At 35.5% G+C, this 14,852-nt stretch overlaps 2 protein-coding genes across 5 annotated transcripts; both read right to left on the bottom strand.

Moving 5' to 3' along the window:
- Window positions 1-689: 689 nt before the first annotated feature.
- On the bottom strand, window positions 690-8,249 carry LOC104888256 (GATA transcription factor 19). 4 transcript variants are annotated; one of them, XM_048638835.2, is made up of 11 exons: window positions 7,555-8,248; window positions 5,432-5,518; window positions 4,892-5,022; window positions 3,910-4,020; window positions 3,675-3,789; window positions 3,002-3,061; window positions 2,155-2,220; window positions 2,010-2,081; window positions 1,353-1,430; window positions 1,158-1,244; window positions 690-1,031 (listed from the first exon to the last, which is right to left on the bottom strand). In XM_048638835.2, exons 1-10 carry the CDS (start codon window positions 7,807-7,809, stop codon window positions 1,179-1,181), a joined length of 1,041 nt encoding a protein of 346 aa, XP_048494792.1. In that variant the 5' UTR covers window positions 7,810-8,248; the 3' UTR covers window positions 690-1,031; window positions 1,158-1,178. The 4 variants fall into 4 exon arrangements, with proteins under 4 accessions (XP_048494792.1, XP_019103850.1, XP_010671467.1 ...); XM_019248305.3 differs by having other exon boundaries at window positions 1,179-1,244; window positions 7,555-8,247; XM_010673165.4 differs by having other exon boundaries at window positions 690-1,037; window positions 1,179-1,244; window positions 7,555-8,244.
- Window positions 8,250-10,000: 1,751 nt separating this feature from the next.
- On the bottom strand, window positions 10,001-12,553 carry LOC104888270 (uncharacterized). Its single transcript, XM_010673183.4, has 2 exons — window positions 11,034-12,553; window positions 10,001-10,939 (listed from the first exon to the last, which is right to left on the bottom strand). Exons 1-2 carry the CDS (start codon window positions 12,329-12,331, stop codon window positions 10,273-10,275), a joined length of 1,965 nt encoding a protein of 654 aa, XP_010671485.1. The 5' UTR covers window positions 12,332-12,553; the 3' UTR covers window positions 10,001-10,272.
- Window positions 12,554-14,852: the final 2,299 nt, after the last annotated feature.

Raw genomic sequence — 14,852 nt, 5'->3', positions numbered from 1 at the left:
AATCTCTGTTATGCATGTTAAATCTATACGACTCGTTAAATAGAAAACTATTCTAATAAGTATAAAGGTAACCAAAGATATGGTGGGGTATTTCACAATTAGTTGTTGATTGTTTTACTTGGCTGATTGGTTGCACCAGCTATTTGTATTGGCTAATTATGTTGGTTGTTTGACAATCATAAAGTATGTGGTGAACTCATTTTTTTCCCAAAACCCAAACAAGGGACTCATTTATTAAATCATTTAAAGCAAGGAGGACAATATCATCCAGACTACTTAGAAACTGAAAGATTAGTCGAAAGTGATATGTTGCACTTCTTAAAAGATTAGCTAAAATTGCTGAGTTGAAAAGTAACTAAGAGCTTTCAATATTAATGATTTATGTTTACATTATATGTACAAAAAAATCAGCTTTATCAAAATACTTCTAGTTTGAAATTTGCAAAGCCGGCTATATTGAAAATTTTGTTAAAAGAAAGTCTTCCTTTCAGTATCTCATTTTCAATTCAAACATGGGTTTTATTTACAATCCACGGCTTGAGAAATATTTACTATCGGAAAAGAGGAAAAAACGGATTCCTTCAACAGAATCATTAGACAATGACTCTTGTTTCACCAAGTTGATCCTTCAACTTTAGTGCATCCAAATTCTAACAATATACTGCAGCTTCATCAGGTATAACACAAGGTAAACAAGAACACCCAACTCCATAAAAGGAGAGCCATCTAAAAATTTAACCTTGGGTCAATCTCGAAATTACAAAGCCGAGCACAATGTAATCTCAATAACTAAAATTTCCCATTTCACACAAACATTATCTACAATAAGAAGATTCACCACCATATTGCTTGTGAATATCTATCAACTCGAGCATTTGGTGAGACAAGAAACAACTCCACAAACTCGAGATGTATTTCAGTAATCATGCTGACAGTCCGATCCTTGATCATCACTAAGGCCAAGTCTTGTCCATTCATTGCAATCAGCATCAGTCTCGCTACTCACGAGTGAGGTAATAATTGTGTGTACGCTGTACCTTTCAAGTAGAAAGATGAGATCACACATGTCAATTTTTCTAAAACGTATGCAAATTATGCTCAATTATCATCAGGTCTAGAAATATTTCAGCACCCCATGGTAGAGGCATTGACATGACCTTTTGCAGTTCGATGCATACCTAATCGCTGTTGGCAGCAATATCTATGTCTGTCCCAGAACTATCATCAAGTTCAGCCAGAGTATCCTGCAGATATGCTCCAGAAATGAGCCACAATCACAAATCCAAGAAACTCAAGAGAGCAGAGTTACATCCATAACTGTTTGGCTAAAAGGATTTTTGAGGATATAATACTTGTTTGTCAAAGTTGCCTGATGAATCCACAGCTATTTCTGTTAGCATGCTTGTCGCGTCTGCTATCCCATGAGAATTCTACAAATGAAATTTGAGGGAATTCAAGCAAACATGCAAAACTGTATGCAAAAGTATTGAGGCGAAGTCTATCGATGTAAAAGCAATAAGCATGCACAAATTCCCTGAGTTTATCGGTTCGATGGAATCATTCTTAAAAGTTCTATGTACAGATGGGCCTCAAGGCTTCCCACGAGTAGCAACCTTGAACAAATTCAACAAAAGCAACAAGAACCACCACCAAAAAATACAGGAGGAAAAGAGGGATTAAGCCTTAAGGTACTATTCTCACTTTTCATGTCCTCTATTATTTTTCTTTTGGTTATTTAGCATAAGTGGGGAATTTTTTTAAAAAATATACTTACATCTATACATCTTGAGTAAGAAACAAAGAGAATCTCAAATTAAATATTTAAGTCCATCTTCAGTTTAGTTGGCTAAATGACAGTACAGCCAAGTCTACATAGTCTTGTGTAGACAAGAAGAACCACCACCAAAAAATACAGGAGGAAGTGAGCTAACATAATTAGAACGCAACAAATAATTCATATATTAAATATTAGGGCTCAAATTCTCAATGGACAATCTTTCACAGTTTACCTCTTTGCGGGGTTCAGCAAAGGAATTGACGTAGGCTATAGTTACAGCACTAGTTTCGCCTTTAAGGGTTCTCTGCATATAAAATTAGTCACATAAGGGAAAGAAGCCTTAACCCCATCTTGTACAAGTCAAACAGAGAACATACAAGCTTACACGGGTTGGCATGTGAATTTTCTTCAACAATGGAAGGTTTACGATCAACCAGGGACCCCTGCAGCCAAAGTAGATGACTTAGACTTGGTCCATTTTGATTTTAGAAAAGCAAGTTCATAAGTTAAAACATATTCAAAAAAAGGTCAACAGAATTGGGCTATTAAGTTCAATTTAAGTTCTACTAATGTTTAATAGTTTCACAAAAGCTCAGTTCAGATAAGCTCAATACTTGTAGTTTACAGGTGAAGACAACAAACCCAAGTCCCCACAGGAACAAGAAAAGAAGAGCTTACATCCTTCTCAGAGAGGCAAACCTAGAAAACAAAAAAGAGAACTATTCGTCCTATGATCCATAAAAGAAAATCAAGCTTACTGAGAAACATATGAGAACACGTCTAACCATCCTCATCATGTGATGCCTTCATGTGGCTAGTTGGCTACCACCTATTAAAGAGGTAGTCGATCAAATATACGCAACAGTATTTCTGAGTTTGCAGAAAGGCTGTATTCAGTTAGTCTCTTGATTAAAGCAACAATGAGTAACTGCTCGTGCACTACTTCATGAGAATCTGAAAGTAGAGGAAAGTTGAGCAAGACCTCCAATTCTGTCCACCACAACTAAATTACTGGAAAACTAATATACTATAGCATGTATAATATAGTATAATATACTATAGCATGTAGCCTATTAATAACTCTTAATCTTTCCATCATGAAACCCCAAGAAGAAAATTGACTTGACCTCATTAGCTCATGGGGTGGGGAAATGCAAAAAATGGGTAGTCAGCTAATGAGGTCTGATACATATCTGAAATGCAAGATAGTTTAAGAGTACTTACAAGTTCAGCTTCATCCAGTATGAAACTTCTTCTTGCTCTACTTAAGTTTCTGAGTGTTCCCTGCACATATTAACTATATAGTGGGAAACCAAAACTCCTGCATATCTTTTAATAATAGTAAGATTGCAAAACGGCACAAATGAAGCATATCATTTAGCACTTGGCAAGGCAAAGGTAAGACAGGTGCCCTCCAGAGTAAAACATAAAATAAATTCTAAAAACCAAAACTCTTGAGAATGTTCATGCAACATATCTCGACGTCTTTCCCTTTACTTTCCACAGGCCTCAACTTTAGGCATAATCATTTTCATGAATGGTCCACTATACTAAAAAAGACCAACATGATAAGGGTTTTAAGATATTATTGTCCTCTAAAACATCTACTTGCTTTGTCTAAGCTCTTAAACAGATCCACAAGTACCAGCTAGTGCTTGATGTGAAGAGAGTAAGTCATATCGCCGGTACCAACCCAAACAAAAACTTGTCATAAAGAACTTAATTCTTGGTTACACAAGCATTAATCCATACAAACAAATTTCCTCTTTCCTACATGAACACAATTATATTCCATAATGTGAAGCATAATCCACCAAAATTAAAAGATGATCAAAACTTGCAGTTTAAATTTTAAAAATCCTATAATATCTTAAATGCGATAGTATTAAGTTTATACCTTGTTGGCCCACATCAGTCCACAAGCATTACATAAAGTCCTTGGACCAGCTGGTCCCCGCCTCATTGCTGGTGTATCATTTTCACTGACACCGCAATGTTGGCACTTGTTTGAGCTGAAAATCATAAAGGGTCAGAAAGGGAAAGGACTGCAATTTAGAGACTTTAAGTAGAAGTATTAATCAGCTAATTGTGTATATGTAGGAAACACAAACTAAAATTAACATTGGACGTACACAGATTCTGGCCCCAAAGTACCCCCATTAGGTAAGTTCTTTTTGGCTTCCAAATTGGAAGACGCTGAACCTTCTCTCAATGATGCAAATTGACCATTCTTCCGGTGCATCCTAGAAAAAAAGAGAGCGAAAGAGAGAAAGCACCACTGGTATCAAGAAGCAATCCCTTGAATTAAAAAAAAGTAATAATCTCATATTAGGATACAGACTTGTTAAGTATAATAATCTTTTCAAGATGATGACTAGAAGAAAGCCTTGATAATATCTTTATTTACCGACTCATCATAGAAAGTGTCCCTGATAATTAGTAATATAGTTTAGCATTGAAATTGACTAAATTAATTGTCTCACTAACCTGTCCTATGCTCATTTTTTAAAAAGTGATAAAGTCGATCCATTCCGACTTTAAGGGTCTCATGAGAATAGTTTCTATACAATAGCATGGGAAAGGCTGCATATGCATGACCCTGTCTACCCCTACTCCTGCCTTAGATGGGAGCCTTGTTAGAGACAGTACGGCAGTGGTAACAGCATTAAGCAATTATAATAATGGTACTAGAATGTTCTAAGATTTATTACGAGTGTATCATATGGTCCTTTTCCTAGACAACTTTCGACAAACACAACTCCCTCTCCAAACAGGGGTCTCAATGACGCGTTTGTAGTATTCAGATTTCTCACAGGTGCAATTACACATAACACTTATAAGTGATAATTGTCTAAAAGAACAATTGTGATTTAGGTCTATACTAAAATACTAAAATCATACCAAAACCGTTGAAGTCATCAAATCTCTGACTTCCCTTGATACTCTTGATAAGGGTGTGGTATTTTTGGTGCAAACGCTAAATAGTTCATTAGTTCTACATCATGTCTACAGCTTTATAGCAATTGTGAAAAATGGAACCTCTATAATGCATATAGCAGCAAGTAGGCAAAACAATCTGGCAAACTGACCGTTGAGATTGGAGAGAATCTTTACCTTTGAGCAACCTCCTTTCGAATTGTATACCTGATTCTGTTATCATAACATCTCTCTTTTCTTTTCTCGCGAAACCTAACTAAGGAAGCTATCCGGTTGGAAACATTTGATCTTGTAGGGCTTCCAGTTACCTACATATTTATTACAAAAGCAGCTCAAAAAATCCATAAAGGAAACATATATATATATATATATATATATATATATATATAGGCAAGATCACATGAGAATGCTCCTTACATGAGAAATGAGAATCAATCTCAACCACACAATTGGTTTAGAGTTACAACACTTATTCATTAGAGTTATATTCCTCTAAAAAAATTTGAATTCAAAAAAAAAAAATTTTTTTTTTTGAATTTTTTTTTCAAATATTTTGTTTTTGGAGTTACATCACTTATTCATAAGAGTTATAGTGTGTAAAATTCGATCTCATTTCTCATATAAGTATGCATTCTCATATGAACTTACTTCTATATATATATATATATATACACACACACACACACAATTACTTCGGACAAACTTCCCCAGTATTACCCTATTGTCTTGTCCACAAGCAACCTCAACTGTTGGAACTCCAACATGATTATCACGTCCTCCAAGGAGCAAGAGCACTGCTTTGACCTGTAGTTTGAAACTCCAATAAGACATGCTTCCATCTCACAACTTACTATCAAATGTACTTTAGATTCAGCATATGAGATGCAAGGAACACCTATAAAAATGTAAAATCAATAATACATAGCATATGCTATTGAATGAACATCAAATAATCAAATCGATATTCAAAAAGCACTTCTGAATGCTGCACATACTCATTACACAAATGCAAAACTAGGAAGAAAGGAGAAAGCAAAAGAATCCCTCAACAGAAATCTATACCAACCTCCGTTAAGTAACCTCAAATTTAAACCTGGAATTGATATAGCCTTCTGTTCTCCCGAATTCCTCCCATTGTGTCACAGAACACAGAAGGTGATAAAACTCAAGGCTAAATCAGCCTTTAGTAATTTCTATTGCTAGACAAGAGACGAACTTCAAATTTAAACCTTTGACTTGTATAACACTTGTTCAAGACTTAATCTTATACAAATAATTTATCACATGATAAAGCCAGAGAACACTGACTCATAACACTAAATGGTCTCAAGCATCAACCTATCGAGCAGATAATAAAAGGGTAAAAAAATGTTAGCTAATATAACTGTGTGCGTGAAGTCTGAAGAGTAGGCACGGGTGTAAAGAGGTTTTCCATGGAATGATCCTGTTTAGCAGCAAGCAGCATTGCTCTAAACCCTCTCCAGCAGCTCATACCTTATTGTCACGATATCAGCATGGATGTCATTTTTTCACACACCAGAATTGGCAAGACTATTCCCTAATTTAGGTACCTTTGATCCATTAAATTTTCATAAGCTAGCATGAGATGTCATCTGGTAATGCATAGGTTATCTTTTAGGGTACATCCTGCTGTCAATGCTGAAGTTAATGTTCAGAGCAGAAGCTCTTGTCCGTTAAAGAACGGTAACGAGTTAGCAAATGACTCTATTACAAGATGAGTGAACTTTACATAAGATCAAGGGAACAGCAACTAATAAGTCACCTACTAGAAAGTGACGCAATGATAAATGAAATTAAAACAGAGAGCCAATAAGTAACAGCTCTCAGAATACACACAAATGGTAGACTAGGATATGTTTGAAAGATACATTCAAACCAAACTAGAGAGAGGGAGAGGAGAGCATGTATAAGAACATAGAGCCTTTTCTATGTTTTCAACCAGCTCTACTTTATTAACTCATTTTTTTTCCTTGGGGGAAGGGGGGTTCGAATTAGAAACAACTATTTGTTTCATAACTATAGGCTATCCTAAACACAATGAAAAACTTAACCTGATGTTACAAAGCTTGTCCTGCATAAAGAACCTCCCTTTGCTGGAACAATATTCATCGAATACGATACTACCTCCATCATACATAAGTTGGTAAGAATGTACTTAGGTCTTTGGGCTTCCTTGTGTAATAGTTATCACTTAAACACCAGATAATACTACATGAAATTTCCGCCGTCGCTAAAATTGTTTTTTACAAGCATAATCTGTGCAAATTATACATGTTCTGTTCTTCGATTCCCCACCAAATCCACAATCAAATAAACAAGGTTAATTTATTTTCTTTTTTAAAAAAGGGAAAACACCCACATGAAGAACTTACAACTAGTAACTTAAACAAACCATTCCACCATAAAGTACTAAAATAAAAACTTTCACATTTCGAAATTCCTAGCAATATCATCATAATACTACAAAATTCTAAACTTATTAATATACACAACAATCACATGAACAAACTATAACAATATTAAAAGTATAAATCCGCTCAATTTCACAATTAAAATTCTCCAAAACAAAAACCAACTCAAAATCAACTAAGCTTATAACTCCTTAATGGCTAAACCCATCATTTTTCTAATCTTCATTAACAAAAAAGATTACCCTCAAACACTATAACTTTAATTTCTTTTTAAACATAATAAAACCAACACTAAATACTCCCCAATACAACAATTCAAATACTTAAACTTCATAAATTTCATTATAACAAAAACCCAAAAAAATAATAAAATAATAAAAGATAGTAATTCTTAAAAAATGCACAAACCTTTTCAGGGGTGACAGCAGGGAACACAAAGACCTCTCCTTCAAAAGACAAAGTAAGTTCGCTAGTTCTACTACTACTACTGGGACCCACATAAATACCCACCCCTCGTTTCTCTCTCCTCATCCTCACCGTCTGATCTTCATCAATCCCATCATCTGTTGATTCGTCACCGTCTGATTCACCAAACTCTTCTCCATCAACGGGAACATCTTCCTCATATGGCCGCGATTGCAACGGCTTTGGATTTGCCGCCATTTTTGTCAACAATTTATCAATTTTTTTTTATAAAGATCAAAACTTTAATGAAAATTCAAGTTTATTATTGAGTTTTTTGAGATGGGTTTTTTTTTTATATATATAATAATAGTATGTTAGAAAATTGGTTTATCCAGAAATTTGGAAAATAGGAGAAATTTAGGTAAGGACAAAAAGAATTTGGGTAAAAGGTGAGCCCAAAATAGCATAATTGTAGTTTTTTTGGTTGTATATTTTTGGGAATTTGGGGTTGAAGAAGTAACACTGAAAACAAAGTGAATGGATGATGTAAGATTATTTAATCAAATTGAATTAAAGAACTACTGAGTACACGTTGACGTTGATGATGGTGTGGAATAGTGGTATGTTGCAAAAAGATTAGGTATGAAATAAACGTAGTGATTCTGTCATTGTTAGTAGTTTATTTTACTGATGTGGGAGTTTTTGAACCGTTTGATTTTATATATATGATGAACATCTTATCGGTTTTTGGACCCCAGCTTTGTTACATATGCGTCATATGATGACATCTTTTGTGATGATGAGGGTTTTACTTTCATGGTGAGCGTGGTACTGGACGGACTACTGTATAGTGTATACTGGTGACTTGGTGAGGGATAACCGGGCCGGGTTGGGTTGTTAGAATGGGTTATCTCGGATTTCGACTTTCGAGAGGGATGTTAGTGTGATGGGTTTAGTTGAGACTTGAAAAGTAGTGTTCGTATTTACCCCAATGGAGCTATGTGGATTTTATATTGTATCCGCTCCATCCCACTTACTCAATCCTGACCTTTTTATTTTGGGGGCATGCCTTATAGGCGTGTACTCAGTTAATGTTTTTTTATTCTCTTAATATGTAATTCTATGTCCATGTAAATTTTGTGACTAAAATTAAATGGAATACCTATTTCAATATAAGAAGTGTGTAGGATTATATTTTGACCTGGTGATGGTATGGGTTAAGTGAGTACATATATCTAACGGGATGGTGAAACAAGGAAGGATATGAATTTTTTTTTTGGGGGGTGGGGGGGGGTTTTATCTTTCTCCTTATTCCCTTGTCTCATTGATATCCTAGGTTTTGAGGTAAGGTCAACTAAGATTTAGACTTAATTGGATTATTTTCGAGTGCACCCCTTCATTCCATTGACATCTTAGGTTTTGATATAAAGTTAACTAAGATTTAGACTTGATTGGATTGTTTTCGGCTTGAAAGTTAGGATGTGATTCTTAAGTCAGTTGGAACTTATCGAAAATTGAAACAAAGAATAATTGATCACTAACTGAATAAAAAAATCCAATTAGCTCTTTGTTTGGACGGTTTGAACAAAAGCTAATCTTAAAGAAACTTTGGGTTAAATTAGTCTAGAACAGACTATCTATATCTACTACGATTTTACATCATACTGTTATCTATGTCAAAAACTCCACATTTGTAGTAGATCACTCCATCGCATCTGATCGGCTAGATCACAAATGATGGGGTGGTAGTCTGGTACATACAACTATATAAGTGATCATTGTAACCGATGGAGCACTGATAAAGCTAATGCATGCTCAAATTATGATGTACATGCCCAGACTATGATGTGCATTATTAAGAATTCCCAACACAAATAAGTATTGTCCCTTGCCATAGTTGCATATCGCCTGAATACAGATTTTGATCATCACAGATGCACAACGATACTTGATTCGTGTAATACTACCTCCGTCTAGATATAATACTACCTTCGTCTGGATTTAATTGTCACGTTAACAAGCGAACTAGACCTGTAGCTTCTCCACCAGAATGCTACTGATGCACAACAATACTTGAGTCGTGTAATACTACCTCCGTCTAGATATAATACTACCTTCGTCTGGATTTAATTGTCACATTAACAAGCGAACTAGACCTGTAGCTTCTCCACCAGAATGCTACTGATGCACAACAATACTTGACTCATGTAATACTACCTCCGTCTAGATATAATACTACCTTCGTCTGGATTTAATTGTCACGTTAACAAGCAAACTAGACCTGTAGCTTCTCCACCAGAATGCTACCGATACAAGCTTTTTACTTATCTCAGGATGGTATCTAGATACATGAATAAAACCCTTCAAAACATTCTAAATCTTACTCCACTTATGACATATAAGAGCTATATATCAGAACTATAAACTCGAAAAGTTTACAAGAAAATGATAGAGCCTCTTGAATCTGCTTGCAATTCATTTCATTTGCTGGAACAGAAAATAATACACTTTGGTCTTTGATAAGTATTATGCTCTATTGATTCAAGTTAGAGTACAATTCCATCTGTGGGGTTGACTAATTGAGGGGGATGAAAATGCTCCCCATATCAACTCTTCCTAAACAGAATCATAGTATTAGTAGGTCTACAAAATCTTATACTACCAGAAAACAATACAGAACCCAAAAATATAGTAGTCAGATGTCCTTAGAAGAAAACTAACTCAGGGAAGAACATCCATGGCCTCTCCCTCGGCCACTCTCTTCACTTGGTCCTCAGCTGGCCTCTCCACTTCACCATTAGCTGTTCTCTCCACTTCATCTTTTGCAGCTTCCACCAATTCATTGTTAACCGCGCTCTCCACTTCATCTTTAGCAGCTTCCGCCACTTTATCTTTAGCAGCTTCCGCCACTCCATCTTTAGCAGCTTCTGCCACTCCATCTTTAGCAGCTTCCGCCACTCCATCTTTACCAGCTTCCACCACTCCATCTTTACCAGCTTCCGCCACTCCATCTTTACCAGCTTCCGCCACTTCATTGTCAACCACTCTCTCGACTTCATCAGTAGCAGCTTCTTTCACTTCATCTCCAGCCAATTTCTCCACTTCATCATTAGCCAATTTCTCCACTTCATCATTAGGATACCGCAAATCAGGATAGTTTCGGTGATTTAGGGAGTGTAACCAAACAGCGACAGATCCTTCCTTATCTTCGGTCTTGCCTACATGGGAGTATATATACTTCATTTTGAATTCCTCAGCTTCTTCTGCATAATCTTTCATCGATAGCTCCTCATGTGTGTTTTTCCACTTATTGTTATATGAGGTGAAAAAACATTCATCCAAGTACAACCCCACCTCTGGGGCAGTAGGCACATTAATCTTAAAATCCCTGAAATTTCAACACACAACAAATATACATTACACAAAGATCACAAATTTCCTCAATCCAAACCTCAACATAATAAGGCAATCATCAATCTTACTGATCGAATGCTCTGTCATAGATTAATTCAGAAGTAAAATTCCTCATCACCGCCACAGCCAAACCCATCATTTTCCGAATCTGGTGAAGCATGAAGCTCTGCCCAATAACCTCACATTTCACAAACTCAATCCCTTCAATTGTAAAGGTTGTGTTTGCTTCGAATGAAACGATGTACCGTTTTGCTGATGGATCTTCAGCCTTTGTTCTTGTGGTAAAGTTGTGGAAATTATGTGTTCCTTCATAATGCTTAAGAATTCTATTAAACCTCTTCTTCTCCTCTTCCCCATACTTAAAATCACTCTTAATTTCCTTACTAGCTTCCTCAGAAACAACATTATTGTCTGCAAAATTTTCAGAATCCACCATACTCACATCAACTTTCAAGGGTTCTTCTACACTATTTCTATCCTCCACAGAAACATTACAATCATCTCCCTCATTCTTCTCTTCTTCACCGCGATTCAACAATGCATCTCCATTGCTCGACAAAATGCCCGAATGAACCGAAACTTCCGAATCCACAACATTTCCCAACCCTCCCCCCACACCACCACTACCTCCCAATAAAACACCACCTTCTCTTCCATTTCCCCCCTCTTTCTCCCCACCATTCAACAACACATCTCCACCATTCGACGAAACACCCGAATCAACACCACCACAAAACTCCCAATCTCTCCTATTACCCATCAATCCAACAACCTTCCTCCCCCTCTCAGAACACCCAAAACACTTAACAAGCTCATTTCCAGACCCTAAACTAGCCATAACACTCTCACGATCACGATGACAATTACCATCAAGCGCAAAAACAGGCAACAAATAAACATACCTCCTCCTATCACAAAACTTCTTAGCATTAAAAGAAGGCGTAGCCCTCTTAAACCCAAAAACCCTAATCTGAGGAGAGAGATTAGAGTTCAATCGATGAACAAACCCAGGTGGATCAACATAAAACCTGCCCGAAACAACCTGACCGACGGCACTAACACCCTTATCAGTTCTCGCAGATCGCGCAAAGTCAAAGCGTTTAGGCTGCCCACGGTCAGCCTCGGGAACTGCGCCGGATAGATAGAGGGCTTCTTCGAGGTCGGATTCAATGGTTTTGGCACCTGGGTTTTTCTGCATTCCTTGGTATCCAACACCGCAGTAAGCGAAGAAAATGGCGACTTTTCGGAGTTTTAATCGCCGTGGTTTTGCGGCGTCGTCGTCGGAAGTTGTGGTGGTGGAGGAAGACATTTTGGGTTTTTTGAGGGGAGGTTGTAAAGAGGAGAGAGATTGAGGAAGTTCTTCCATGGTGATTGACTGATTGTAATGGAGGTTCAGAGGGGAGTGTGGAAGAACCGAGGAAGAGGGGTTTTACTGTTTTTTTTTTTTTAAGGAAACCCTAAGGTGAAAAAGTTGGGGTTTGATTTGAGTTTTTACTGTAGTAACTAAATTTCTCTCATGGAATTGGAGGAATGTTACTATGGTAGTGACTAGTGAGGGAAGGTTGAAAGAAAAAAAAAAATTGGTTGAAGTTTTTTTTTTGGGTGTAGAAATATGTAAGTTGATCAAGAGATATTAGTATTGACTAATATTACTTGGTTCAGTGATAGGAAATTGAAATCTGCAATTTGTGATTTTGCTTTTGTGATCAAAAAAATAATGTAATTAAAAGATCGTTATATAAAATTTTGTTAGTTTTATCTTCTATAACAACAATGTGGTTTTGCTGGTAAATTATCTCTATTATATAAGTCAAGGGAGGAGGTGTGGTGTCCTCTTTTGAAGTGCCTAAAATACCCTTAATGATCTAATTAATGGAATGAAACAAATTACAAAAGCAAATCATTTAAAAATTCTCATTCCAACTTGCCATTTAAAACAAGTTTAAAATGGTATATGAATCAAATACTTCAATCAAATTGAAAATGGACAAAATATTTATACCTTATAAAAAAAGATGGCATACATAACGTGCACATGAAAAGTTTGAACATTCACTACTTTTGATACTCTTTAATTCAGTTAAACCAACTCATCATTTTATTCTTTCCGTTCAATATTCATTCACAAAAAATTAATGTTAACAATCACTCACAACCTTTTTATTTTTTTACATTAACGAATTAATATATCTAAATTCATCTAACTGTTGAATTTTTCACATTTAAGTTTAATCATAAATAAAGTACGAATGGAGTTTCTAATAGAATAACAAATTTTAAAATTAACGCACGCATCGCGTGCATATGAAGGCTATAATACATGGGCTAGGAATACCTTTTAGAAATTAGGTTTTCATGGAATTACAAACTTAAATTTAGTTGGTTTCCCAGTAAGATCGAGTTAATTTTGATCGAGTTAATATTGAGGGGTAAGATCATCCAAATAAGTAATAGACTTAGGGTGTGTTCTCTTAATCTGAAAAAACCTAAACTGAACTTATTAGACATGATTGAACTTTACTGTAACTCATTTTTAAGTATTGTATAATTGTCTTAGACTTAATCAAACCTAATCTCAATCTATCAGACCTAAAACTTATTTTTTAAGATAAAGAGAACACAGTCTTATTGTTAGCCACTTATCCCCACCAATTAGCAAATTAGCAATTTAGCAATAGTGAATTGTCAACCTTCTAGAATGATTTATTTACTTTCTCCCTTTTAATGTGGTAAACTTTACAAGGGAAAATTTCCCTTGATATATCAACATATAAGTAGTCATTTCTTAGATGGAAATAAATTTGCCACCATATTGATTCCAAATTTAATTAATTTTTACTAATAATCTCATGTTTGATTCTCGTATTGTTACATAAACATAACTTATTATTTTTTAATATTATGTAACAGGAAATGGGAATAACAGCCATATGTTCCAAGAAAAGTTTAGCACTAGTGTTTGAGACCAACAAGTTCTCAATCTTTCGTTTAAGTGTGTAAAAACTAAACATACACAAATTGTGTAAATAGGAGCTTCCAAGAAAAGTATGGTCGATCATAAATTATTAAGAGAAATATATACGTGAGTTGGCTCACATGAAAGGAGAGAGAACTAACTACTTGACTAGCATATAAATTAGGGCTGGCAATCTGAGAATCCGACTCGAACCTAATCTGAAATAAGCAGGTTTGAGTTAAAGTTTTCGACTTGTTTAACTAGATGGGCCGACCTAAACCCAACCTGAAAACTAAATGGATTAGGTTCGGGTTGAAAATTTCATCCCGAAAATAACCTATCAAATCAATTTAAATTAATTGTAAAGCCAGATTTACGAAGAGGGAGAGTGTGAGAAAGAAAAAGTGGGAAGAAGAAACTCATAAATTAGCCTAATTCATATAATTGAAAATGGAAGTCATTGTTGCAGCTTCGAATATTAAAGAAATAGAAGAAAAGACATGAAAATTATACAAAATGACTCAATAAATTATTGATAAAAGTTATTGGAGCTAAATACCCCCACTTAATTATACTTATATTTTTTCTTACATAATTCTTACCATATAAAATTTGCCCACCTATTCTTGAACCTCAAAAGAAAATTTTAAAATTAGGTCAAAACGAATCGGATTCAGGTCAACCCGTTTATAAACAGGTCGGGTTCGAGTTGGATCTTTTGACTTGTTTAAGTAAACGGTTCGAATTTAGGTTTGATGGTGCTGACCCGTTTATATAAACAGGTTGACTTGAATTTGACCCGGTCCGACCTGATTGTCAACCCTAATATAAACTAGGAAAAAGTGTTTTAAATAAATCAACTTTTGCGTGGTCTACCCATTTTAAGTCTACCTTTTGATTATCTCTGGTTGAGTTAGGTTTGTATGCCTGT

Source organism: Beta vulgaris, chromosome 1 (genome assembly GCF_026745355.1).
Source record: "Beta vulgaris subsp. vulgaris cultivar EL10 chromosome 1, EL10.2, whole genome shotgun sequence".
Taxonomy (NCBI): domain Eukaryota; kingdom Viridiplantae; phylum Streptophyta; class Magnoliopsida; order Caryophyllales; family Amaranthaceae; genus Beta; species Beta vulgaris.
Note: the sequence above shows the minus strand (reverse complement) of the source record. Positions and strands in the feature narration are given on the sequence as shown.

Coding starts and splice junctions, on each gene's coding strand:
- LOC104888256 (XM_048638835.2), bottom strand. CDS start 7,809: ATGGCGGCAAATCCAAAGCCGTTGCAATCGCGGCCATATGAGGAAGAT. Junction 4,021..4,891: donor CGAAAGGAGGTTGCTCAAAG/GTAAAGATTCTC, acceptor CTTTTTTTCTAG/GATGCACCGGAAGAATGGTC. Junction 2,082..2,154: donor ATGCCAACCCGTGTAAGCTT/GTATGTTCTCTG, acceptor TTTTATATGCAG/AGAACCCTTAAAGGCGAAAC.
- LOC104888270 (XM_010673183.4), bottom strand. CDS start 12,331: ATGGAAGAACTTCCTCAATCTCTCTCCTCTTTACAACCTCCCCTCAAA. Junction 10,940..11,033: donor TATGACAGAGCATTCGATCA/GTAAGATTGATG, acceptor TTGAAATTTCAG/GGATTTTAAGATTAATGTGC.